This window comes from Erythranthe guttata, chromosome 1 (assembly GCF_056151865.1).
Source record: "Erythranthe guttata isolate IM_541 chromosome 1, IM_541, whole genome shotgun sequence".
NCBI classification, from domain to species: domain Eukaryota; kingdom Viridiplantae; phylum Streptophyta; class Magnoliopsida; order Lamiales; family Phrymaceae; genus Erythranthe; species Erythranthe guttata.
Genome location: NC_142533.1, coordinates 5,944,458 through 5,971,494, shown reverse-complemented (window position 1 = coordinate 5,971,494; position 27,037 = coordinate 5,944,458). Strand labels below are relative to the sequence as shown.

General features: G+C 34.5%; 1 protein-coding gene and 2 long non-coding RNA genes across 3 annotated transcripts; all 3 read left to right on the top strand.

Annotated features, from left to right (window-relative positions):
• The first annotated feature begins 7,464 nt into the window (after positions 1–7,464).
• On the top strand, positions 7,465–8,220 carry LOC148772696 (uncharacterized). The gene is made up of 2 exons (XR_016032481.1): positions 7,465–7,541; positions 7,905–8,220. It is a non-coding gene; the product is annotated as an uncharacterized LOC148772696 (long non-coding RNA).
• Positions 8,221–21,325: 13,105 nt separating this feature from the next.
• Positions 21,326–22,408, top strand: LOC148772695 (vesicle-associated protein 1-2-like). Its single transcript, XM_088820753.1, has 4 exons — positions 21,326–21,526; positions 21,643–21,713; positions 21,805–21,886; positions 22,194–22,408. The coding sequence occupies exons 1-4, from the start codon at positions 21,475–21,477 to the stop codon at positions 22,406–22,408; spliced, it is 420 nt and encodes a 139-aa protein (XP_088676879.1). The 5' UTR covers positions 21,326–21,474.
• Positions 22,409–23,999: 1,591 nt separating this feature from the next.
• On the top strand, positions 24,000–25,248 carry LOC148772694 (uncharacterized). Its single transcript, XR_016032470.1, has 3 exons — positions 24,000–24,087; positions 24,617–24,729; positions 24,838–25,248. It is a non-coding gene; the product is annotated as an uncharacterized LOC148772694 (long non-coding RNA).
• The last annotated feature ends 1,789 nt before the right edge of the window (positions 25,249–27,037 follow it).

The window sequence follows — 27,037 nt, the reverse complement described above, 5'->3', positions numbered from 1 at the left end:
GTTAAAAGTTATATTATGGAAGATATTTTAAAGTAAAGACATAGGGATATTTATTTGAAAGATTATTTTTTTTGTGAACCAATGTGTATTTAAATCTCTTCTCTCGTCCTTTTTTGCCATTTGCCATTTGCCATATATAAATTTGTACTTTAGCAGTTGAAATTGGGATAAAATACCTTTTTCCTCTCCAAAGTCTTTTAAAAAAGATATATATAGACTTAACCAAAAACTACAGCCACTGTGCCTTGCCTTCCTTCATTGGCTACTTCTCAATTCTACTGCAAATTGAATTTTAATTTGTATAATTTTATATTATCAACACTTTTATTTGATTAGAAAACTAATTGTATCCTTTTCTTTTTCATATTGTTATCCATGTCTTTGATTCCACCTTCCCCGAATTTTTCTATATTTCTCCTTCAATTTTTCATTTCCAATATCAAAATTCCCAAGAAAAAGAAAAAAAAAATGGTTTCATTAATTTGAATTGAATTTCAAATTTTTTTTTTTTTTTTTGTGGAAGTGGTTTCAGTTATGAGCATGCAAAAGCTTCTTGATATCGATCCTCAGCGGCTAGCTTTTCGCTGTAAGTTTCTATGTTAATCTTGACCGTACATTCTTTTTTTTTGTTTGCAATTTATCGTTTAAATATTTTTTTGTTTGTTCATCTATTTAGACATTTTTTTTTCAATTGGGTTTTGTATTTTGGTTTTATAGTTGAGGTGGCCGGTGGGGAGACAAGCCTCTTGCAGAATTAAGATATCTAATAACTCCCAAGAGCATGTTGCTTTTAAGGTAACATGTTTGAGTTAATTGCACAGACCCCCCTGTGAAATATCTAATTACGAGAAAAGTCCCTATGTTAAAACAATTAGCATTGACCCCCTATGATGAGTTTTATTTAGCCCACTGCTCCCTATTCAAAATAATTCTGTTGACTTAGATCAAATAACTAAATTACCCTTAATTAGAAATACAAATAATACTTAAAAAAACACGTCATCATCTTCTTCATCTCTCACCACAACCTCCGCCACTGCCGCTGCAAATCGGAGACGCCCACCATCTCATTTCACTTCAAGAACATAGTCCTCACCCCCGATGAAATCCCCAAGTTGCAAACCACAACACCAACCTGCAACTTAATACACGGTGTTTCTTGAAAAAACGAGAGTCTCCGCCATTAATTTGATCTCTTCAATCACCACCGATATATACTCTGCTATCTCCACCATTGCCCCATGCCAACCATTAATCTTAAAAAAAATCAATTATTTACCCTTTATTTTCATTTCATCAATTCTAAGAGGAAAAAAATAAAGAGGAACGGCAGTTGAAGAAACATGTACTCTTGAATCTCTAGGATCCATTATCGGAATCTTTGTTAAATGTGTGGACGCTCCATTTGCTATTGGCGGAGGAGGAACTGAGGGAGGGTCAGGACGCGATCTAGGATTTGGTGAGATCGGCGGAGACATGACGGAGTGTGGACGGTCGTAGACAGCAGCGTAGTGTGGCGAGGCGGGGCGGCGGAGCCGAGGTGGTAAGGGGAGCTTAGGTCTGATGGAGAAGAGGGCTTATCCGAAAATGCCATGGACTAAATTGAAATTTTAAAAACTTCATTTTGGTACTTTTAAAAATTTCGGGGTGATTTTGTAATTTTTGAAATTTATGAGAAAGGGTCTTTATTTAGTTTTAGGTCAAAAAACGCACCTCAGTTGCACAATTCGCGCGTGCAACGCACGATTCGCTGTCAGGGGGCTTAACGCCTTTGACTAACTTTCATAGAGGGGTTTTTGCTAGTTTTTTTAACACGAGGACTTTTTCAACAATTAGAGATTACACATGAGAGGTTCTTGCAAAAAATCCTTTAATTATGTGTAATATATATATATATATATATATATATATATATATATATATATATATATATATATATATATATATATATGTTACTCATATGATGCTATGTTTTTTTTATTTCAGGTTATGACGACAAATGTTCATAAATACCGTGTTCGACCCAAAGCCGGAGTTCTTTCGCCCGAAGAATGTTTAGAAATGTTCATTGTGTGTTTGTGTGTGTGGGCTCGTGTTGATCTTGCTTAGATAAATAATAGGATAAATTACAACCACCTCCCTGAAGTATGGTCAAATTATGAAAAAAACCCTCTTATTTAGATAATTACATCTACCCCTCAACTATGATTTTCTTCTTATACCTCCACATTTATGGTGTTAAATTCAACATAATCATCTAGTTTTTGTGGAATGTGCTCTAATTTGTACTCATTTTGTGTAAAAATTCAGTTTCTGATGCACCACAATTTGATATATTATGCAAGCCAAAAAATTATATATTATGATCATCTTGTTTCAAAATGTGGAGCTCGAATGGCGATAAAACGGGTCCAAAATTGAGAATATTCCATATAATCTAGAAGGTTCCACTAAATTTGAAACCGCAAGGATGGACGTGTAAGAAGATTTATAGTTAAGAGATGGTTGTAATTATGCAGACAGAATGGGGGTTTTCATAATTTGATTATACCTCAGGGCAGTGGCGAATCTAGGAATTCGGTACAAGGTGGGCCTCAATTTTCGGGGGTTCGGGGGCAGCGCCCCCGACATTTTTTAGGATTTTTGAAAATAGGAAAAGGAGAAACGAAAAAAAAAGAAAGAAAAAAAACAAATTTTAGAGTTTTTTTGCATTAATTTGGATTTTAGGTGGGCTAATTAATAAAATTTGGGACTTTTTTTGCATTAATTTGAATTTTGGGCGGGCTAATTATTAAAATATAGGGCTTCTTTTGCATTAATTGAAATTTTGGGTGGGCTAATTTAAAATTTGGGTGGGCTAAATAGAAATATAGTATAATATAGGGGGGAAATTGCAAAATGAGGGTGGGCTTGAGTCCACCCTTGCCTAAGGGTGGACCGGTGGACTCGCCCCTGCCTCAGCCTCAGGGGTAGTTGTAATTTACTCTATTGTTAAATGATGATTTCATTTTGGTTTCTGTTGTATTCCACATGCAAACATTTTCTTAATCGTGTGTGTGTTTGTATGTGTTTGTTTTGCAGTAACTATGCTCTACTCGACAGAGATCCCTTATAACATGGAGTGTGATGATAAGTTTATGATAAGAAGTGTTGTTGCAACGCCTAATCACATGCCAGAAAATGCACATGAGCTGGTAATCACATGCTTGATTAAATTCCGGGCCCGTTTAATTTGAAATGATGTTGAAAATCATGTGTGTGTGTGTGTGTTTGTTTGGAAGATCATAAAATAATATATTAAGGCCTCGTTAGGTTGGGGAGATTAACCATTACTAACTAAATAATTGGACTTAATTTAATGTTTGGTAACACCAATAATTTGCCGGGTCAACCCGTAAATATTATGTTATCATGTCTTATTTGAGCTAATTGCAAATACCACCCCTGTGTTATCTCTCATTGTCAAATACCCCCTGTGAAAAAAAAACTCACCAACACCCCCTTGTGTTAACATTTTCGAAGCACACTGCACCCTTTACGATTTTAGCCTTTGACCGAAGGTAAAGTGACAAAAATACCCTATTGGGGTTTTTCAGCAATTAATAAAACATATTATAATTTTATAGATATTATATGTTTTTTTTTTATTTTGTAAATATTAATAATAAAAAAATATATTTAAACCAAAATGAAATATATATTATATATTATAATATTAATAGTTTATATATGTTTTCTATTATATTTTTTACTTTCTACATTAAATAAAGAAAACAAAAAAAAAAAAAAACACAAAAAAAGGCCCTTCTTCTCCAGACCCCCGCCCTCCCACCCAATTCACAGCCGTCGTCTACCATTTCTTCACCCGACTGCCGCTTGTGCTCCGCCGCTGCTCACCACCATCTCACCCCTCCTTCACCACCACCACCATCTTCTCCACCACCATCTTCTCCAGATCCATCGCCGACAACATTTTTGAAATTTGAGTTTCCACCAATAAAATTTTCGTGTACCTCAAACCTTTCCACAATATCCTATTTTGACGGCGATGGCAGCAATAAGGCGAGCAAGAGAAGAGAAAAGAACAAAACGATACAATTTTTGGACCTAATACTTTCGGCCGTCAAACTCGCCGCCGTCGATAGAAATCGTTTGGAGATATTTTAGATAGGTCATTGCTGTAATTGAGGTTGGGTTAGCCTCGGGTTGCGCGAATTCGGATCTGGTATGTGAATTGCAAAAGAGGAGGTGGTGGTGCCAAACTTCATCTTTTCTTATTGAGGTTGGGTTGTTGGGGTTGGGGTTAGGGGGTGGGGAACGGGAAGAAGACGGTGAATTTCTTTTTTTTTTAATGACTTACAATATTTTTCATATAAATTACAATTCTGGAAATTACAATTTGGCCCTATAAATTTAGGTTATTTCTAATTTAACCAACAAGGGGTATTTTTTATTCTATACAATTAAAAATCGCACAATCCGCGAGTGAGTGACACGATTTCCCTCCAGGGGTCTTGATGCTCTGACTTTGATAACACAAGGGGGTGTTGGTGAGTTTTTTTTTCACAGGGGGGTATTTAACAATTAGAGATAACACAGGAGTAGTATTTGCAATTAGCTTTGTCTTATTTTGCTTTATCTTGCCTTTTAGGCATCTTTTTTGTTGGATGTCCTGTGGTTCGATAAAATAATTGGGTGTTGTTTAGATTATTTAATTTTATCTTGAGTAATTTTATCTTGTCAACCAAACGAGGCATAAAAAAAATCTTTCTTGCTTGTAGTTCAATAGTGTAGGAACACATGCGTTTGAAGATAGCAGATTGAAAGTGGTGTATGTTTCACCAAATGCAGCAGCTTCGCAACTGGTAAGTTTAATTTTAATCATTAACAACTGAATTTAAAATCATTAAGCAACTTGTTTGTGTTCACCAAAATATATTTGAAGGAAAAAGTATCAAAATAAAATTAAGTGATGGCCGGAATTAAACTTCAAGTGATTTGTCAGGGCTCTAAATGTTACTAGACATAACCTAGAGGGATGTTAGTGTAAAATACCATTAAGAACAAATATTTTAGCAAGTGTAAAAAATTCATATATTGAGCTTTGATTGTGATTTTACCTAAATAAATCAAGTGTAAATTTTAAAACATGAGGGTCTAACCTATAATTACACCAAACATCAGAGGCGATAGAGTGCAGAAAGATGAAAATGACATGTTTTAATTGACAAGTTCGGGACTATTTTCGAAATTTCGCTTATGCCTCGTTTGGTTATCAAGATAAGATTAAATAATCTGAAGGCGAATTATGGACACCCCTCCCCCACGAGGTAAGATCAAATTATGAAAAAAAAAGCCCTCATGTCATGTTTGCATAATTGCATCCACCCATTAACTATGTATTGTCTTACACGTCCACCCTTATAATGTCAAATTTACCTAGGGGTGTTCATCCGGTCGGTTAACCGATCCAATTGAACCGAACGAACTCGGTACATAGCGATTACCGAACCCTTAATCTGGTGTGATATTCAGTTTTTATTTTATTTTATAATATATATATATAAATAAATGTATGTGTGTGTGTGTAATATTAACTTTTAAACTAAATTAATAAAAAAAACATTTTTTAAATATTTTTGATAAAAATTTTGCAATTCAGTTATTTATAGAAACGAACGCTAAACGGTATGAAATTTTGGCGTATCGAAATTTCGGTATAATTTATCGAATGAACGCTCGAAAATTTACCAACAAGATGGATTTTTTTTGTAAGATAATACATAGTTGAGGGGGTGGCTGTAACTATGCAAATAGGAGGGTTTTTTTTCGTAATTAGGCCTTACGGCCGTAATTTGCCCTGTAATCTAATGAAACCCAATTATATGAGACTTTGGAAGATCCCATGAAAAACATAGACAAGACAAGCCATGATAATATAATATTTGCGGGTCTGACCCGACATGTTATTGGGAATATACCAAACATCAAACAAAGTCCAATTATTTAGTTAATAATGATTAATCTCCACAACCAAACGATGTCTTAGTATTTCAATGTTGCTATCTATTATTACTCATAGTTTATAGGGCAAATGACAAATAGGCCCATGACAAGGACATTTAATTAAAAGATAGACATCCAACTTTTTTGTCTTTCAAATAAATCCAGCTCATTCAAACTTATTTGCAAATAAGGAAAATCCTTTTATATATACCAAAACTACCCCCAATTCATTGAAACCCAATTCAACTCCAATTTCATGATTTACACCCCAATTTAGCCCCATTTCATCAATTAACCAATTTTAACCATAATTTCAATTTTGACCCGCCACCACTGTTGACCGCCGGTCTCCGGCGTTGACTTTTTTTTTTCCGGTAGGTCAACTGTCGTTGACCGCCGGGTCTCCGGCGTTGATTTTATTTATTTTTTAATAAATTTTTTTTTCTTAAATAAAAATATTTTTATTAATATTACTGTCTTGACTGCTACATTACTGTCTCCAGCAGTTATTTAACTGTCGGAGACAGTAATTTAACTGTTAATTGACTTTTTTTTTCTTCAAAAATATTTTAATTAATATTACTGTCTTCGCTGCTAAATTACTGTCTCCAACAGTTATTTAACTGTGGGAGACAGTAATTTACCTGTTAATTGAGTTTTTTATTCTTAAAAAATAGTTTTTAATTAATATTACTGTATTCGTTGCTAAATTATTGTCTCCAGCAGTTATTTAACCGTCGGAGACAGTAATTTAACTGTTAACTGTTAATTAATATTACTGCATTGGCTGCTAAATTACTTTCTCCAACAGTAATTTAACTGTTTTGGACAATAACATTAATAATATTACTGTTCGGGAAAATAATATTCATAATATTACTGTCCGAAACAGTAATATTATTGTCTGAGACAGTAATTTAGTAGTCAAGACAATAATATTAATTAAAATATTTTTTTCTACGAAAAAAAAAATTCGAAAAAAAAAGTCAACGCCGGAGATTGACGGTCTACGGTGGTTGACTGTCTGGAAAAAAAATTCAGTAAAAAAAAAGTTTTCAAAAAAAAAAAAAAAGTCAACGCCGGAATCTGGCCCAAAAAAACATAATTATTTTTTGAAAAAAAAAATATTTTGGGGATTAATGTAATATATTTGTTTAAATCCGGGGTCAATGTATGATATTAAAAAAGTTAGAGCATAATGGATGAAATTGATAAGAATTATATTATGGAGGGTATTTTAAACTAAAGACATGGGGATGTGTTTAATTGAGAGACTTTTTTTTTTTTAACCAATGTACATTTAAGTCCTATGTGATGGGCCTTTTTGCCATTCGCCCTAGTTTATATATATGTAATGGGATATATCTTTGATTTATAGGTAATCCAAAATATTATAATTGCTTTAACGTTGTCACACGTGCATAATTAATAATTTGTTTAACCTTTATGACACGTGCGCAATTCATGGGCATCTTTATTGTCTTCCTGTGTTTGATCTTTCCGTTGCTTGGAATCAAGATTCTGCCACGCATATGGTATCTTTTCTGTGGTTTGATTTTCATCCCTCAAGTTTGCTCTAATTTCATATTTGGTCCCCATGTTCACAAAAAACACATTTGCTCCCTCATGTTTTAAAAATTCAACACGTTAAGTCATTTCCGTCAATTTTTCGTTAAAACTAATGGAATCAACCGTGTTCTCATCACTACCGTAGCTGACAGATTAACGGTAAATTAACGGACATGACCAAAAGTGTCAAATTATTAAAATATGAGGGACCAAATGTGTTTTTTGTGAACATGGGGACCAAATGTGAAATTGGAGGATCAATCTTAATAGTTTTTTTTTTTCTTTTCAGTTGGGTAGTAATTTTATTTGTTCGAACATTTGTTTTGCAGGAGTTTGAAATTTTGGATGATGGTGTTGATAGTACAATTGGCGGAGAAGTTGCTTCCATATTCAGCTGAAAATTGGATTGGTTATATAAAGAAGTTTGTTCTTTACGTTTGTGTTCATTTCGTTTTAATTGTCTGCAGTCGAGGAGTGAGGTTGCTTTAACAATGGTTCTCAATTTTAAAATATTGTTCGATTTATATTCTGCAAAAGGGGCTTTCATTTATGATTGTATATGTTTTTTTATTCTGATGACGTTTCTGTATTTTATACGAACTATTAGACGAGGTAAACGGCGAATCGCACCTTTTTCTGATTTTATGATGATTTAGATAGTTTCTAGTTTTTCATTTTAAAAATTGCAAATAGTAAAACACAACACAACAACCTTGAAAATTCTAGATTTGTTTTTCGTAACGAAGAAATTATGTGTTTCTAGTGTACGTTAAATAAATGCCTTCTTATTTGAACTAAGTGGAAACTTAGGGAGGAATTGCAACATAATTTCTGAATTTCGTCGATTTTTGATCTAAATAGTTCTAAATTTGAAACAATATTTTTCGTTTTGAATTCCAAAAGTTGGGATTTTTAGTTCTCTTTCCGGAACAGTATTGGAATACACATTAGATTCCGAATTCTGATGCGGTTTTAATTTTTGAAAATATCTCCAATCCCAAAAAAAAAAATTCAAAAATTGCACTTAATATGACAATATTATTTATCATGTATGTTTTAATATAGAATGACTCTAAATCTAGAACATAAATTAAAATAAGAATTATGTACAACAATGGTGATGGTATATATTTGAACCAAAAGGCGAAATCTCCCGCCCTCAGGACCCTATCCCTTGGCCCGATAAGTATTTGAAGGAGGAAATTAAATCATGGTAACTCAACGGCCCGTTAGGGTAGCGGACCTGGACTTGGTGCCCACAAGGAACCAACCCTCATTAGAGTTGAAATTCTCACACTACGACTGCCAGAATTCGATCATAGTACTTTGTACCAACTTACTTAGACACGGCCACGGGCCGGTTCCGGGCCGGTTCGGACCGGTTCACGGTTCACATTTTCCGGAACCGGAACCGGCCCGTGGCGTGCACGGTTCACCGGGCCGGGTCGGCCCGCCGGTTCGGGCCGGTTCACGGGCCTAACCGGGCCGGTTCCGGGTCGGCCCGGAAATTTTGAATTTTTTTTTTTTTTTTTTTTGAAATATTTAATGAATAAGTAAATTAAAAGAAATACTTTTAAATAGATAAAGGAAAAGGAAATAAATGAAAAGTCAATTTAGAAGCACAAGTTTGAAATATTTGATGAATAAGTAAATTATAGGAAAAATTGGGGTGTGAGGGTATTTATAGGAAAAATTGGGGGGGTTGGGGGCAAAAAAAATTCAAAAAAAAGCAAAATTGGGGTGTGAGGGTATTTATAGGAAAAATTGGGGGGGAAAAAAAATTCAAAAAAATTCAAAAAAAAGTGAATAACGGCCGGTTCACCCGGGCCGGTTCACCGGGCCGGTTCACCCGGGCCGGTTCGGGCCGGTTCAACCGGCCGTTATTCACTTTTTTTTTGAATTTTTTTGAATTTTTTTTTTTTTTTTTTTTTTTTTTTTTTTTTTTTTTTTTTTTTAATCCGGGTGAACCGCCGGGCCGGCCCGGCGGTTCACGGTTCATCATTTTTCAGAACCGGGTCCGTCCCGGGTGGGACGGGCCGGTTCACGGGCCCGGGCCGGTTCACACGGTCAACGGGCTGGTTTGGGCCGTCAACGGGCCGGTTCGGGCCGGTTCCGGGCCCAAAACCGGCCCGTGGCCGTGTCTAAACTTACTACCCCGAAACCAATTGAGCTACACCCATGCGGACCGTGATGGTATATACTATACACACCCACAGTGACACAGGACAAAACACTATTAATTACTCGCTAAACGTTTTTGTTTATAATTTTATTAGTACTATTTATTTTGTTGCTTTTAAATATACCCTATAATTAAGTTGATTATATCAATTTCTATCTAAATATTTTATAAGTTCTTTGTATTTGTTTAATAAGTTTTAATTTTTCAGTTCTTGTAAATGAACTATTAAGCAACTTTAAATATTATTGATTGTTTTATATATATATATATATATATATATATATATATATATATATATATATATATATATATATATATATATATATATATATATATATATATATATATATATATATATATATATATATTATCACTTTGTTCATGCTTTCTCAGTTGGTTATATTGTCTAACATTACGACATGTAATGCAGCGCCAAAACATAAACCGAAGGCATGGTGGCAACTTGTTCGTGAAAGGCATAACTTTTGTCTTGTCGTGTTTCATCTTTCGGTACCTTCGTCACGAAAAATGCTGCAATTCATATGGTGTTGTTCGACTTTTGTATATTCGTAATTCTTAAATCCTTAATCGTGGCTTATTAGAACATACATGGTTATATTCGGTCCGGTTTTAAATATTTTCTCATGCTTTTGAAATTTGATGTCAAAATTTTGGAAAAAAGAAAAATTTAAACATGTATTTCTTTCATACGTAATTTGACTGTCTAAATAAGAGTGATAAATGTTTTAATTAAAGACAAACAAACAATTTATTATCTTTCAAAATACCTTTCTCCCAATATTTTTTAACATGATTTCCTACAACGTAAAATATTGTTTCCCTCATTACAAACAATTATTACTTTTTGATGTAAAAGTAGTTTCTGAAGTTATATAATGTAATTGATGTTGATGATGCTAGAAATATATCACCTTAAGTACTTGAGATAGGGAGAGCTGGGAGAGCAAAGTTGATCACTGCTCACGTGCTAGATGGCCCTGAGATACCTGCGAACAGAGAACACATGATCTAGACCGGGGGTTAATCCAGCGGAAACCCCTCCGACGCTCAAGTCAGACGTGCGGATTGTAGGAAAGTAGTTGAGAGAATATGACTTCTAGTCTTATTCGGATAAATAGGGAGTACCTTTAATTAATGAATTAAATCGTTATTTATACCTTGTCGATTGGGTCGAGGTTGATTTGTTGGGCCCAAACCTTATTTGAAGGTAATTGGATTTTCGTAATAGTGTTCTTCTAAATCGGGCTTGTGGCCCAGTAGGTAGAGAAAATGTAGGCTTATTGGGCTGGCGCAATGAGGCATATCATTAGCCCCCCACTCTCGAGTTGATGTGGGAGCCAAGTCGAAAAGGGTACCGGATCGTGTCGAGAGTAGATCGGTGTTGTATAGTTACGTTTGTCGTTAGCGTGGCGTGGAAAAATAATAATTTGTATTTATCCATTTGAGAGCGCGCGCGATTTGGTGAGGCGCGTTGGAGAGCGCGCGCGATTTGGTGAAGCGCGTAAAAATTCGTGCGCGAATTGGTGGAGCGCGTTGAAATTTGCGCGCGATTTGATGTGGAAGGGAGCTGACGCGCGATTGAATAGAGTGGAGAGGGGGCCGCGCGATTGGGTGGTTGGGGGGAAGGCTGATTTGCGTTGAAATTCGCGCGGAGTAAGTATGCTGATGCGCGATTTAAAGGAATGGGGAACCGCGCGATTGGATGTGGAAGAGAGAGAGAGAGAGAGACGCGCGATGTGACAACTTTGGGAGACGCGCGGGGCGCGTGTCCTGCACGCGCTGGGAGAGGGAGCGCAGGCGCGTGCGTTGCACGCGCCATGAGAGATAGAGCAGGGCGCGTGTCATGCACGCGCGGGAAGACTGGGTATACTGTGCGTGGAATCCACGCGCGTACTGTTCATCTTCTGCAGTTTTTTTGCTTTTCTTTTCTTTTTTTCTCTTTTTCTGCAAGCACGCACACCGAGGCGCGCGTTTGCAGCATTGGCGCGTGTTGTGCGCGCGTTTTTTTGTTTTTTTTGTTTTTCTGCAAGCGCGCGCACCGAGGCGCGCGTTTTCAGCATTGGCGAGTGTTGTGCGCGCATTTTTTTTTTTTTTTTTTTTAAGGACACGTGGCTCGAGAGGCGTTAAATTGTAGGTTCTTTATTTTGTCTTCATACTTGGAGTAAATGGGTTTGCCCACTACTATTTGATTTGACGTTTATAGTTATGACATTGTCATTGGTTTGACGCGTTGCTTGTATGTGTTTACATTTAGCATTGTGCGTGATGTACTTGATTAGGGGATCAGTCTATCAAGATTTTTTGATGGGATCGTGCCCCTTGTGAGACTCATGGGTCGTAACTATGTTAGGACCGTGGCCACGATTTAAATGTAGAACCCTATAAAGACAGATAGAGAAGTTTATAAAATCAAGCTGGCCAGGCTATATAGATTATCATAAAATCTAAGTGTTCCCACGGTTAATGTTGACTTGAGATAATAATTATGTAGTTGTAGAGCAATAACACCGAGTGTAAGGGAAATAACTTGTTTTATTCATTGCTTGAAAATGTGAAGGTTACAAGCCTACTTGAGGCGAATGTAACTAAACAAGTAGGGAGCGAATCGCTCAAAATAACTAAACTTGTACTAAGTAGATGATGTAGATGTTTCGTCCAATTGATGTCGAGAGGTGAGGGGATGCATCATCCTTAAGGTAAGATAGCCCCCCAGTTTAGGATGATGCGATCACTAATAATGTTATGGGCTCGAGAGATTCCAAGTGTCATTGACATCATTGGAAGTCCAAAGATGTAGAAGGAGATTCTCAATGAGATGTCGACGATTGTCGTCGGCCATCTCGTTGCCGGGTGTTGAAGTGATCTTCATCTCTTTTCCTCTTGGGAAGAGGGACGGCTGAAGACTCTTCGATGCGCACGTGTTTCTCAGCGCGACTTAGTAGCTCTTCCATAGTGGTTGGAGGTCTTCCTGCAATAGATTCTTTGAATCTATCTTCCTTCAAGTTTTGTTGAATGATTCCAGCGAGCATGCTTCCTCCCACGTTAGGAACTTTGTGAGCTGCCTCTACAAATCGTTGAATGTAGTTGCGGAGGGTCTCGCCCTCTCTCTGGGTGATAGTGAAGAGGTACGCGGGAGTCTCAGCGTACTCTTTGTTGATAGCGAAATGGTGGGTGAAACGATCCGTTAGCTGGGAGAGAGCTTTAATTGACCCAGTGGGCAATGAGTTGAACCAGCTCAATGCTCGTTCGGAGAGCGTTGTGCGAAACATCTTGCACATCGCTGCATCATAAGGGCCATATAGATCTGCCATGGCGTAGAACTTTTCAAGGTGCTCATGTGTGTCGCTAGTTCCATCGAACTGCGGTAGACTCGAGATCTTTACCCGTTGGGGTAGTATCTCATTGATTATTGCGACAGTGAAGGGACTGCGCCTTATTGGAGGTATTGCCCTTCCACTAATGGGATTACCTGTGTGGGGAAGGTGATTTGAGCAAGATAGCCGACTGTTAATTTCATCCTCTCCGGATGAGCTCGTTGGCGAGAGGCGTTGCCTCTTGAAGGTGAACGTGGGTCTTGTCGCCCAGTTCGTGCATCCTGGCGATGAATAGATTGTTGCATTTGAGACCTAAGGTTTGAGGTGGATGCGGTATCCGCTGGCGGTGGAGGTTATTGTGGCACGGGTGAAGATGCAAGGGGAGTGTTGACTCCCGTTGTGGCGATGTATTGTGCCACTACTTCAGAGGCAGCACGAGCTGAGGCTTCCGCAATCATGTGTTGGAGGGCCTCTTCGGTTATTTGAACCGTTCGGGAAGTAGGGAGCGGTGGAGCAGGTAGTGGAGGATCGGCGTGATGGATCTCGAAGGGGATTCACCTGAACCTCGCGAGGTGGATCCGGAGCACGGGGAGGAGGTGACAAGCCAGAGTCTCCGCGAATTGGGAGGTTGTTAGCTGTGTCATTCTCTCTCCGAGTGGATGACTCAGGAGCATCTTGCAGGCTACGTGATCTGGTATGCATTCCCACAGACGGCGCCATTATGATGATGCTAGAAATAGATCACCTTAAGTAGTTGAGATTGGGGGAGCTGGGAGAGCAAAGTGGATCACTGCTCACGTGCTAGATGTCCCTGAGATACCTGCGAACAGAGAACATGTGATCTAGACCGGGGGTTGATCCGGCGGAAACCCCTCCGACGCTCAAGTCAGACGTGCGGATTGTAGGAAAATAGTTGAGAGAATATGACTTGTAGTCTTATTCAGATAAATAGGGCGTAATTAATTAAATCGTTATTTATACCTTGTCGATTAGGTCAAGGTTGATTTGTTGGGCCCAAACCTTATTTGAAGGTAATTGAATTTTTGTAATAGTGTTTTTCTAAATCGGGCCCGTGGCCCAATAGGTAGAGAAAATGTAGACTTATTGGGCTGGCCCAATTAAGCATATCAGATGTGTTTTGATACTAGACATATAGTGTTGGTCAAATCTCACTACTAATCCATGATCTTATTATTTAGTGTCGTTTTAGTATTTCATGTCTCTATTGTCCCATTTTCATCATTCAACCTTATAATTTATCACATTACAGTTCTTCAGTTTATAATTTGGTTAACTTTAACGAAATCTTTTATTTATTGGATAGAATATTCCATTCTTAACAAAATTATTATTTATAATAAACTATAAACAAAATAGAAAAAATAGAAAAATATAACTAATATTCTAATTAGTTCTTTAAATATTAGCATCAAAATCATAAAAAATAAAAATAATTTAAATAAAGAATATATATATATATATATATATATATATATATATATATATATATATATATATATATGATACATTACAATTGTTAGATGTGTTCCTAAATTCAACTCTGTAGCAACAAATTCTTATCTGCGATTTAAACAAACAAGAAAAACTTGCACAAAGACAATTTTATTGAATTAAAAATAAATATTGCGGGTTACAAACTCTAATTTAATCCTCTGATTCTTCTCTCAAGAACAATATGTGTTTGACTTTGAATTTCGGAGTCGGGTCGTTGACTTGATCTTCTCCGGATTTGATTTTGAATTTGAATAACGTTTTCCGAGGGTCTTGCGACTTGAATCTCAGATCGAACGCTGAACTTTGACGGGTTTTGACTTGAAGATCTTGGAGTTCTTGGTGGATTTGGCCCTTCAATCTTCATTCGATCTTGATTTGTTGAAGAACGCCCTCAATTTGATGAAGATCTTGATGGATTTGGCCCTTCAATCTTCCTTCGATCTTGATTTGTTGAAGAACGCCCTCGTTTTGATGAAGAACGCCTTGAATTTGATGAAGATGACTTGAATGTTGTAGAGAGAATTTTCTCCTACGATTTTTATTCTTCTTGAGTTGTGTCAAGAATTGTGTAGGGAGGGTCCCTATTTATAGTGGTAGAATAAGAGTCCTACATAAAGTCTTCTTGATGATGTGGCGCGATTTGATTGGCTATCTTTAAATTTATATTTATCTCTTATAACTTGAAAGAGAATAAACAATCCTATTGGCCAATAATTAATTGATAATTATCTCCATCACTTATTTTGCAAGATAAATTATGATCTTGGAATTCAATTTAATATAATATAAATTATATTAAATTTACGTGTCTACAAACTCATATGAAGAAAATAAATATAAATAATTATTTCAATATTAATATCAATTAATATTTCGTATAATTTTCTAAAGTTATATTTTTCTTGGTCGAAAAATATAAGTTTAAATTATAAAATTAATTATTTATTATTTTTTCCATGATTGATCAAAAGTGATTAATAATCGAATATTCCATCCAATCTTAAAGAGATTCCGTCAAAATTAAAAATATATATACACCCAAAAATTATAATGAGATGGATTATAGAAATAAAGGATGAAAATAAGACAATTAAACCAAGATGGGACCAAAACGTGAAAATATTAAAATGAAGGACCATCAATGAGATTAGGCCTTCAAATTTTTTTCATGTGAATCGAGATAAATTATAAAATTTGTTTACATTTTTTGCCCCTAATTTATGCGTACAAGCTATTTGAATTGAATATTATTTAGGGGACTTTACAAATAAACACATCAATGGGTATTTATTCATAAATAGGTCCAGACAATAAACTTTTTTACAAAAAAATCCACATATGGTCCAAAGGTTTGTAAAACACTAAAATAGCCTCTCATATTTTAATATGTTCCAATTTCATCCTTTAATTTAATCTAACTTCAATTTGACTCTAAATTTCACAAATTATTCAATTTTGACCCAAAACACAATTTTGTGGACAATTTCTTTCGTCACCGCCGGTCTCCGGCGTTGACTTTTAATTTTTTTTCTTCCTGATTTTTTCGCCGGTCTGCAGCGTTGACTTTTTCGATTTTTTTTATAACATCTTTTTGCCCCGCGTTTAAACCACAATATTACTGTGGGTGACAGTAATATTAACTATATTACTGTTAAACACAGTAAAATTAACTATACTACCGTTTAACATAATAATATTGCTATATTAATCCCTAGCACGGTAATATTAACACAACAAAAGCCATTATTATTGTGTAATAGAGTAATATTAATGTGTTGACCATTCAACATATGTAAACATATTAAAAAGCCAAAGGAATTAATATTAGTATGGTTGACAGTAATATTACTATAACAACAGTAATATTACCGCCAACCGCAGTAATATTATTGTGTTTACAGTAATATTATAATAATAGACAGTAATATTATTACGTTACTCCGTGAATAACTCAAACAAAACAAAATAACCAAAAAAAAAATTAATAATTTTGATGTGGTTGACAGTAATATTATTGTGTTTACAGTTATTTTACCGTCAACGACAAAAATATAATTACGTTGACTTGTGAACAAATCAAACAAAAAAAAATATAACAAAAAAAATAACAATATTGTCGTTGACTCTAACTGTACTGTCAACGGCAGTACAATTACGTTAATGTACTGTCAGTGACAGTATAATTACATTAATTAGTCAGTGACAGTATAATTACCGTTAATGACAGCACAATTACGGTCAACGTTTAGCGGCGGGCGTATAAAAATAATAATTGAATAGTCAATGCCAGAATCCGGCGGCAAAAAATATTTTTTGAAAAAAAAAAGTTTAAAAAAAAAAGTCAAAATTGGATTTTGTGGTCAAAATTGATTAAATTGAGGTTACAATTAAGAATTGGGTGTAAAGAGTTGGGGGTAAGTTTGTCATATACATGAATTTTTCCTTTATCTTATTAACAAAAGAAAGGTTCCTGGAGAAACCCTAGAAAACCCTAAGGTCAATTTTTCCCGCTCATTTGGAGGATATCTTATAATTAAATTTAATTTAATTTTCTAATCTTATTAAATTTCGTATAATCTAATAATTAAACACGTAATTAAATATTAATTTCTACTAATCCTTTAACTAATCTCCTAAATATTGGCATAAGTCTAAATTAATTTTCTAATACTATTTTTTCATATTTTATTAAATTTCATATAATCTAATATTTAAACACGTAATTAAATATTAATTTCTACTAATCCCTTAACTAATCTCCTAACTATTGGCATAAATCTAAATTAATTTTCTAATACTATTTTTTCATATTTTATTAAATTTCATATAATCTACTAATTAAACACGTAATTAAATATTAATTTCTACTAATCCTTCAACTACTCTCCTAAACATTGGCATAAATCTATCAAATCTTTCAATGACACGCACGTTTAATTATATATTAATTTCTACTAATGCTTCAACATTTTAAATCCACAACTTTTCAATGACACGGTTCCTCTATTTTTTTATCACACGTTTCCCCAAAGAGTTATCGGGAACAATATTCTAATATATATATATATATATATATATATATATATATATATATATATATATATATATAGAAGATCCGTGGATATCGTTTAGGTTTTCCCCACAAACTCTTTATAAGCACTCTTTATAAGCATACCTCTCTCTGCATCTCTCTCCATCTCTCCCTGTATTTGCTGCTCCAACACCTCAGGTAAAGAAAGCCCTGTTCTTTTTTCCGTTCCCTTGCTTTGGTCCCTGTTCTTTAATCTGTTTTCACTTGCTTCGGTCTCAGTACTCTTTATAAGCATACCTCTCTCTGCATCTCTCTCCATCTCTCCCTGTATTTGCTGCTCCAACACCTCAGGTAAAGAAAGCCCTGTTCTTTTTTCCGTTCCCTTGCTTTGGTCCCTGTTCTTTAATCTGTTTTCACTTGCTTCGGTCTCAGTTCGTTTGCCCAATTTCACCCAAATCTTAAATATCCTGATTTTTGTTTCATTGAAGGATTGAAGGATAAAGGATTTTTATTCATTGAAGCAGTTATGGCTCCACGAATTTCAACTACACAGGTTTCATTGCTTCATGAAATTGATACAAGCAGTATTAATTGGAAGATAATTGTACGGGTAATTCATCTATGGTTAGTGCCGGATTCTTTTCTATTTATTTATTTTTATTTTTGTTTTATATTTCCAATATTTAGGAGCTAACTATTTTATTGATTTTGTAATAGGGTATGCGTATTCATGCTACCATAAAAAAAGAATCTCATTATGAAATTTAAGGAATTGGTGAAAGAAGGGGAAACTTATATGTTTCAAAATTTCTTGGTGGGTGATTCAAATTTACCATTTAGAGTATCTACGTACAGATTTAACCTCAATTTTGTCGGAATGACTGTAGTTACTAATATAGTAGCCGAAAATATTCCGACAACCAACTTCAAGTTCGTTTCTTTCGACACAATAAAGAAGAATGGTTACGCAAGTTTTTCATGTAACTTAGTTTGGTAAATATTTGTTCTGTCTTACCGTTAATCACTAATATATTTGTGTCGTCCGTATCACAAGGGTTATGTAGAAATCCTCAGTAATCAAAATAATGTTGCAATTTGATTCAGTATATAACTTTGGTACATTTGATTTAATTTATTTATTTGTACAGATGTAATTGGCCATGTGGTAGAGAAGGGGCATATAAAGGAGGTCACTACAAAAGGAGAGAAAAGCAAGCTTTTGGATGTTATTCTGCAAGATTTAGAGTAATTTAAATATTATATTTTTTTTTACAATTTTTATATGGATTTATTCTTATAATATTTTTAGTAATTTATTTTACATTACAGGAAAAATACAATTAAATGTACTTTATGGGAAGCATTTGCTCAACAAATTGATGCATATGTAACGAATGCTGACCAAAATGGATCTACTGTGGTCATACTTCAGTGTTTCAGGGCTAAAACTTATTGTGGTGCGTGTTAATATTTACATACCCTAATATTGATGCATATTTAGGAATTTGTTAAAATATTGATGCATATTTTTGTATATTATTTCACCTGAAATCATACTTAGGAACCACGAGTTTGTCAAATGTTCGACATGGATCACAACTACTGATCGATCCGAATTTGAAAGAAGTTTTAGACTACAGGTGTAGGTACTAACATTTGATCATTCAACTTTTAATATATATATAACCTTGAGTATAATCATTCGTTATATATTTTAATACCTGTAAATTAACAGGCTTGCGTTGAGCGAAGAAGTCTATGTCCCATCAATTAGTCAATTATCGTCCCAACTTTCTTTGACTCGATCGTACGATCCACTCCAGGCAGATAGAATGACCATAGATGAGTGCGTTGAGAGTACAAAGGTACGTTGATTTGTTGAACATATATCTGATATATTTTTACATGAACAAATATAATGCTTAAGAATCGATTGTTGTATATATATTGTAGGTTTGTGTTGGATCCGTGCTGGCGAAAATTATGGAAATCGAGTCGGCAGCTAATTGGTGGTATGCTTCATGTAAAAATTGTGTGAAGAAGGTCGAACCCGTCTAAAAGAAATATTGGTGCGAAGAGTGTGACGGGTTTGTTCCTGCTGTACCAAGGTAATTATACTTTGATTTGGTAATATTTTACGAAATAAGTTCATTTGAATTGTTGCACCATCGTTCCTCTTGGTATTCGAAATTTTTATATAAAATATATATTTTTGTACAGGTTCAGAGTTCAGGTGAGTGCCATTGATAGTACTTGATCGACTTCATTCGTAATGTTTGATCGTATTGTCATGCAATTAATTGGACAAAGTGCTTCAGAACTCCTAGGTGGTGCATCAAACAAGGTATTGTTGCTGTAATAAGTTATGTACAATTAACTCTTTCGTTTGCAATGACGATAAATAAAAGTCAAGGCCAATCTCTTCAACATGTGGGTATATATCTTCAGAAACCAGTGTTTTCGCATGGACAATTATATGTTGCTATCTCAAGAGTTACGAGTCGAAGAGGCTTGAAGATACTTATTTGTGACAACGACGGGAACACCTCCAATACTACTACGAACGTCGTTTATAAAGAAGTTTTCCAAAATCTGAGCTAAGTAAGTTATTTATATATTTGTTTAAATTTATATATGGATTTTTTTGTCTTCAAAGTTTTATAAATGAGCTTTGTAACATTTATTTTCAATTTATAAAAAGTTCTTTTTTCTTTCATTTTGTCCTACGGTGCAGGTGACATATGATCAAGAGTTGAAAACAACTACTCTGTTGGTGGCCGGATTAATTCTTTGGTGGATAGAGTTTTATTATATTTTTCAATAAAATATTCAATATATAGTTTTTATTAGATTTTTCAGTTAAATATTCAATATATTTTTATTTATGTTTTTTTAATGATTGTTATGTTTGTTTGTTCAATCCCGTGCATCGCACGGGTCAAGTTACTAGTTTATAATAAATAATAAAGAGATAGGTTTATTGGCGAAAGAGATATAACCTCTAAACCTAAAATAATAAAGATGATTAGGTTAGGGACTAATGCACAAAACCCCTATTATTTACTATTTGTACTTAAGCATTTAAAATTGGGACAAAATACTTTTTCCTCTCCAAAGTCTTTAAAAAAAGATATATATAGACTTCATAAAAAATTACAGCCTTTCCTTTTTCTTCTTCCTGTCTCGTTCTTCCTTGCCTCCCTTCATTGGCTACTTCTCAATTCTACTGCAAATTGCATTTTGATTTATATAATTTTAAGTTGTCAACTCTTGTATTTGATTAGAAAACTAATTGTGTCCTTTTCTTTTTGAGAAAATTACGGTGACCCCTTGAGTTATGGTTAAATTACGAAAACCCCTCTCCGATTTGGATAATTACAGTCACCCCCTCAACTATGTATTATCTTACAAAAATACCCCTCCAGATGTAAATTTAGAAACGTTAAATCGGTAAAACCGAATCGAAATTTCGATACGCCAATATTTCATACTGCTTACCGAACTTAATATACGATTTGGTTTGGTAAATAACCTAATTACATAAATTTTATGTAAAAATATCTAAAAGAAGTGGATGACTGTAATTACCCAAACAAGAGGGTTTTTTCGTAATTTGGCCATATCTCAGGGGTGGCCGTAATTTGCCCTTTCTTTCTTCATGTTGCCATGTCTTTGATTCCGCCTTCCCTGAATTTTTCTCTATTTCTCCTTCAATTTTTCATTGCCAATATCGAAATTCCCAAGAAAAGAAAAAAAAAGGTTTCTTTAATTTGAATTAAATGCCATAATACTGTTAAATTCTTCATTTCTTTTTTTTTGTTGAAGGGTTTTTAGTTATGAGCACGCAAAAGCTTCTCGATATCGATCCTCAGCCGCTAGCTTTTCGCTGTAAGTTTCTACGTTAATCTTGACCGTACATTTTTATAATTTTTTTTTGTTTGATTATTTGTTTGTTTATCTATTTAGACTTTTTTTTAATGGGGTTTTGTATTTGGGTTTTATAGTTGAGCTGGGGAGACAAGCTTCTTGCAGAATTAAGATATCTAATAACTCCCAAGAGCATGTTGCTTTTAAGGTAACATGTTTGTGTTTTTTGTAATAATTATGGGCATTGCTCAATTATTTGCATTTACATGTTAATCTGATGATGCAATGTTTTATTTTAGGTTCTGACGACAAGTCCTCAGATATATGGTGCTCGACCCAATGTTGGAGTTCTTAAGCCCAAATCATGTGTTGAAATTACAGGTTCTCAAGAAACAACCTGTGTGTGTGTGTTTTTTTCCAGGAATTTTGTCTCTGACTAGGGAGATTAGCCATGATTAATTAAATAATTTTGACTTTGTTTGATGTTTGGTATCCCCAATAATTTGTTGGGTCGACTCACAAATATTATGTTATCATGGCTTATTTTGTCTTTTAGGGAGTTTTTTTGTTGGACGTCTCTAAGTCCGATAACATAATTGGATTTTCATTAGATTATTTAATCTTATCTTGGCTAATCTTATATTGGCAACCAAACGAGGTTTAAGTGTGTCTGTTTTGTGTTTTGCAGTAATTATGCAGGGCCCGACAGAGATCCCTTATAACATGGAGTGTAATGATAAGTTTCTGATAAGAAACGCTGTTGCAACGCCTAATCACACGCCAGAAAACGCACATGAGCTGGTAATCATATGCTTGATTAAATTTCGGGCCCGTTTTGAAATCATGCTGAATATAATGGTCATTGTTTTGCACTCCTTTAATTGTTTGTTTGGAAGATCATAAAGTAATAAATATAATAAGGCCTCGTTCGGTTGGGGAGATTACCCCTTATTAACTAAATAATTGGATTTTATTTGATATTTGGTAACACCAATAATTTACCGGATCGACCCGTAAATATTATGTTACCATGACTTATCTTCCGTCTAGGTATATTTTTTATTGGATCATCGAAGGTCTAATAATATAATTGGGTTTTATTAGATTATTTAGTCTTATCTTGAAAACCAAACGAGGCCTCCTTCTATGGGATAATAATATCCTTCATAGAATTGTGTAATAATAGGGGTTGAAGCAGAGGCAGAACTCAAAATCATTCATATTCTTGATTAAATTCTTGGGTTCGTTTTCAATCACGGGCTTCAAACCCAAAACCCCAAACATTTGATACATCATGGTTATATAGTCTATTAGAGCATCTCCGACCGATTCATCTAATTTAAGTGTTTTTAGTCTCCCACCCAAAATTTATGTATCACCACTACACCTATATCCTTGTTTGATTGGGTAGATTACCCGTGATTAACTAAATAATTGGACGTTGTTTGATGGTAAACCTAATAACTTCCTAGGTCGACTCGGAAATAGTATGTTATCATGTCTTATCTTGCCTTTTAGGGAGTTTTTTTTGTTGGATGTCTCGGGATCCGATAAAATAATTCGGTTTTCATTAAATTATTTAATCTTATCCTGGCTAATCCTATCTCGGCAACCAAACGAGGCCTAAGTCCTGTTCTTATTCCCAAACAAAGCCTTGGAATGTTTGTGTGATATAGTGTAATGAAATGGGAATAAAAGATTTGTTTGGAAATTCTTGGCACTTTTTGAATATTTTGCACTCCATTTATCTGTTTGTTTGGACGATCATAAATAAATTGAGTAAACTGCAAAAAGTACCCCTGTGTAATCTTCCAATAGCAAAAACCCCCCTGTGATAAATAAACTAGCAAAAACCCCCCTGTGAAATTTAGTCAAAGGCAAAAAACCCCCCCGGTTGACGTAAGTGTGGCTCACTCGCGGGTTGCGCGACTGGTAGTAAGTTTTTGGACGTGAAATGACGAAATTGACCCTAAAAATGTATTTATATGTATATATATTTTCCTTTTAATTTGATTGTTTAGAAATTAAAATATTGTTAAAAAATAGTAAATAATTAAATTTAAAAATTATTAAAAATTTGTTAATTAAAGTATATATTTTTTTAAATACATAATAACGGAATTTAAATTTTCTTTTGATGTAGCAATAATTTAAAATATATACAAAAATTATGTGATAATAAAAATAAAAATTAATTAAAGACCCCATTGTACCTTTATAATTATAATTAAGATATAACAAAAATAAAATAATTAAAATATTTTTTAAAAATATAAGAATTTATTAATTGCAAAATCCCGGGGGTATTTGTGTCTTTTTATATGAAGTCAACACTCAAATGATAAATAGGCCGAGTGTGCTATTTAAATAATTTCACAGGGGGGTTTTTGCTAGTTTATTTATCATGGGGGGTTTCGCTATTTAGAGATTACACAGGGGTACTTTTTGCAGTTTACTCTAAATAAATTAATATATTAAGAAAAATATTTTCTTGATTGTAGTTCAATAAAGAAGTACGTGAGGACGAAGGTTGCAGTTTGAAAGTGGTGTATGTTATCCCAAATGCATCGACTTCGCAACAGGTATATTTTAAATAAACACTGAGGTCGTTTATTTTACTTAATTATCTGAAACAATTTTATCCTCTTCATTCATTTTCTTTATCTCCACAAATTAAGAAAATCCAATCATTGCTTATGTCATCGATTTCTAGCAAAGGTTGATCGAATAGATTTAAGTGTTGCCCGGAATTAAACGGATTTAAGTCTTACGATCATGTTGTTTCAAAATTTGGAGCTCGAATGGGGTAAACGGGTACAAACTGGAGAATATTCTACATAATCTAAAGATTCCACTAAATTAAACACCACAAGTGTGAATATGTAAGAAGATTTATAGTTGATGAGAGTTTGTAATTACCCAAACATGATCGGTTTTTTTTTTTTTATAAATAGAATTTATCTCAGAGGTTGGCCGTAATTTACCCTTTATTCTTTGACTTATAGATAATCTAGAATATTACACTTGTTGAAACTATAGTTGGATTATTCTTTAATATTCTTACACGTGCATTATTATACATTTAAACTTATGACACGTAATGTAATACAGGGGCATGGCGAAAATGGAATCGATGTTGTTGATTGGTTGAAGAAAGGCATTGCTATTGTCTTGCTATGTTTGATCATTGGGTTTCTCGCAATGAAGATTCTGCCACTCATATGGTTTTTTTTTTTTTTTTTTTTTTTTTTTTTTTTTTGTTGATTTTTTAACATTTAAAAATATCAACTTCTTCAAAATTTAATGTATTTAAAATAACATTTGTCTTGCAGGAGTTTGACTTTTATGATGACGGTGTTGGTAGTGAAATTGGGGAAGAAGTTTTTTTCAGATAATGCTGAACAATGGATACTGAATATTATTCTTTCCTTTGTTGTATATCTTTTCGACTGTATTTGGGCGAGGATGAGCTAACTGAACAAATGATTGTATATGTTTTCTGATTCTGATGGCGTTTCCGTATTTTATACGCACTATTACTCGAGGCTGAAAGGCAAATCGGAGGGTTTTGCATTTGGTGTGAGTTCCAAATTATGGCACCTCGTTCGTTTGTAATAATGTTGTGGTGAATTGTAAATATTTACAGTGTGCTACGTTTAATTATGTTTTATGTCAAATAGATTGTATTATTGCCAACTTGAGAATAATTGTATTTTTTTTTAAATATCTTGAAAATAATTGTTTGATTTGTATTGGTTTTTCTCGATATATTAGTAAAGCTATTTTTTAGGTGCGATTAAGCGCTCATTTCACTAGGTGCGATTACACACACTCACACATAGCCACTTTCCTACTCAATTTTCTTGCTCGATTTTTAACTGTTCTTCACGAAATTTATTCATGTGATTCTCGATTCTGACATTCCGATTACTTATACACAATCCTATCTTCGATTCCTAATCCAAATTGTACGTTGTTCTTCAATGGATGAGCCCTAAAATTTCGCGCATTGAGATTTGAAGGTTTCTGGTAATTCAACAATGGAGGATTGGATTCAATGATGGTGAAGACAAAGAGAAATAGAAATGTGAGAATTAACATACCGAAGCACCCAAACGCATTGACTAAAGACACAATAAATTATGTAAACGAACAATTTGGCACGTAATTTGTTTTCTCTGAGGGAGATATGAATGATTTTGAAATTGTTGGCAATGTCCAAGGCACATCCCCTAGCATCTCAAGAACTCTAGGGAATTGTTAATATATATATATGTTAATATATATATATATATATATATATATATTTCATATTGATAAATGTAGATTTAGTTTTACTTTCATGTCATATAGAAGTTGTTATTTTCCAAATAGCACTTCTTCCCTTTAGTTAAAAACACGCTTTTGTATAGTTGGATATAAATATCCAACTCATATCTCTTGTAACGGTAACTTTCATTTTTTCTGTTGAATGAACAAGATTTTTCCCTCTTCTCTCTATCATCTTCTTCTTCCTCCATTCTGATAATCAGAAGATTAACATGGTATCAGTTTAGGTTTTTTGAATTTTCGCTTCCGCATAATTCATCAATTGATCAGATCGCGATCAATTTCTTTAATTGTTCCTTCATTCGATCGTCTCGGAGTTTTTTTTTGATTTCTCATATCCATGGCGGCAAATCGGCGAGTTGATGATGTTTCCAGTCCGTTCTATTTGCATCCGTCTGATGGTCCTGGGTTAGTTCTCGTTTCGCAGCTACTCTCTGAAGATAACTTTGCCTCTTGGAGTAGAGCGATGCAGATTTCGCTTACGGTGAAGAACAAGTTAGGGTTCATCAATGGCACAATTGTTGAACCGAGTAGGGAAGAAGCGGTTCTTCACAACGCCTGGGTTCGAAATAACAGTATTGTTATTTCTTGGATTTTGAATGCTGTGTCGAAAGATATTCAGGCCAGCATCATGTACTCTGATTCTGCTCACGAGATGTGGAAGGATCTCAATACCAGATTTTCACAAACTAATGGTCCGCGTATCTTCCAATTGCGTCGGGAATTGTCTAATCTTACTCAAGATACGCAGTCTGTTAATGTGTATTTTACAAAATTGAAGGCTATTTGGGATGAATTATCCAATTTCCGGCCATCTTGTACTTGTGGAGCCTGCACTTGTGGTGGTGTTCAGAAGCTTAATGAACATTACAATTTGGAGCATGTCATGGCGTTTCTCATGGGGTTGAATGAGTCTCTGACTTCCACACGTGGTCAAATTCTCCTCATGGATCCACTGCCTCCTCTAAACAAGGTTTTTGCTCTTGTTTCCCAAGAAGAGAGGCAGAGGTCTATTCATTCTTCACATAATGAGGTGCAGAACTCACTAGCTTTCTCCGTTCGTGGTGATCAGTCTGCCCAGAGGTCTATGCATAATCAAGCCACTTTTACCTCTGCGCCTAAGAGGAAGGAAAGGGGTTTTTGTACTCACTGCAGCATCTATGGGCATACAATTGATAAGTGTTACAAGTTACATGGATATCC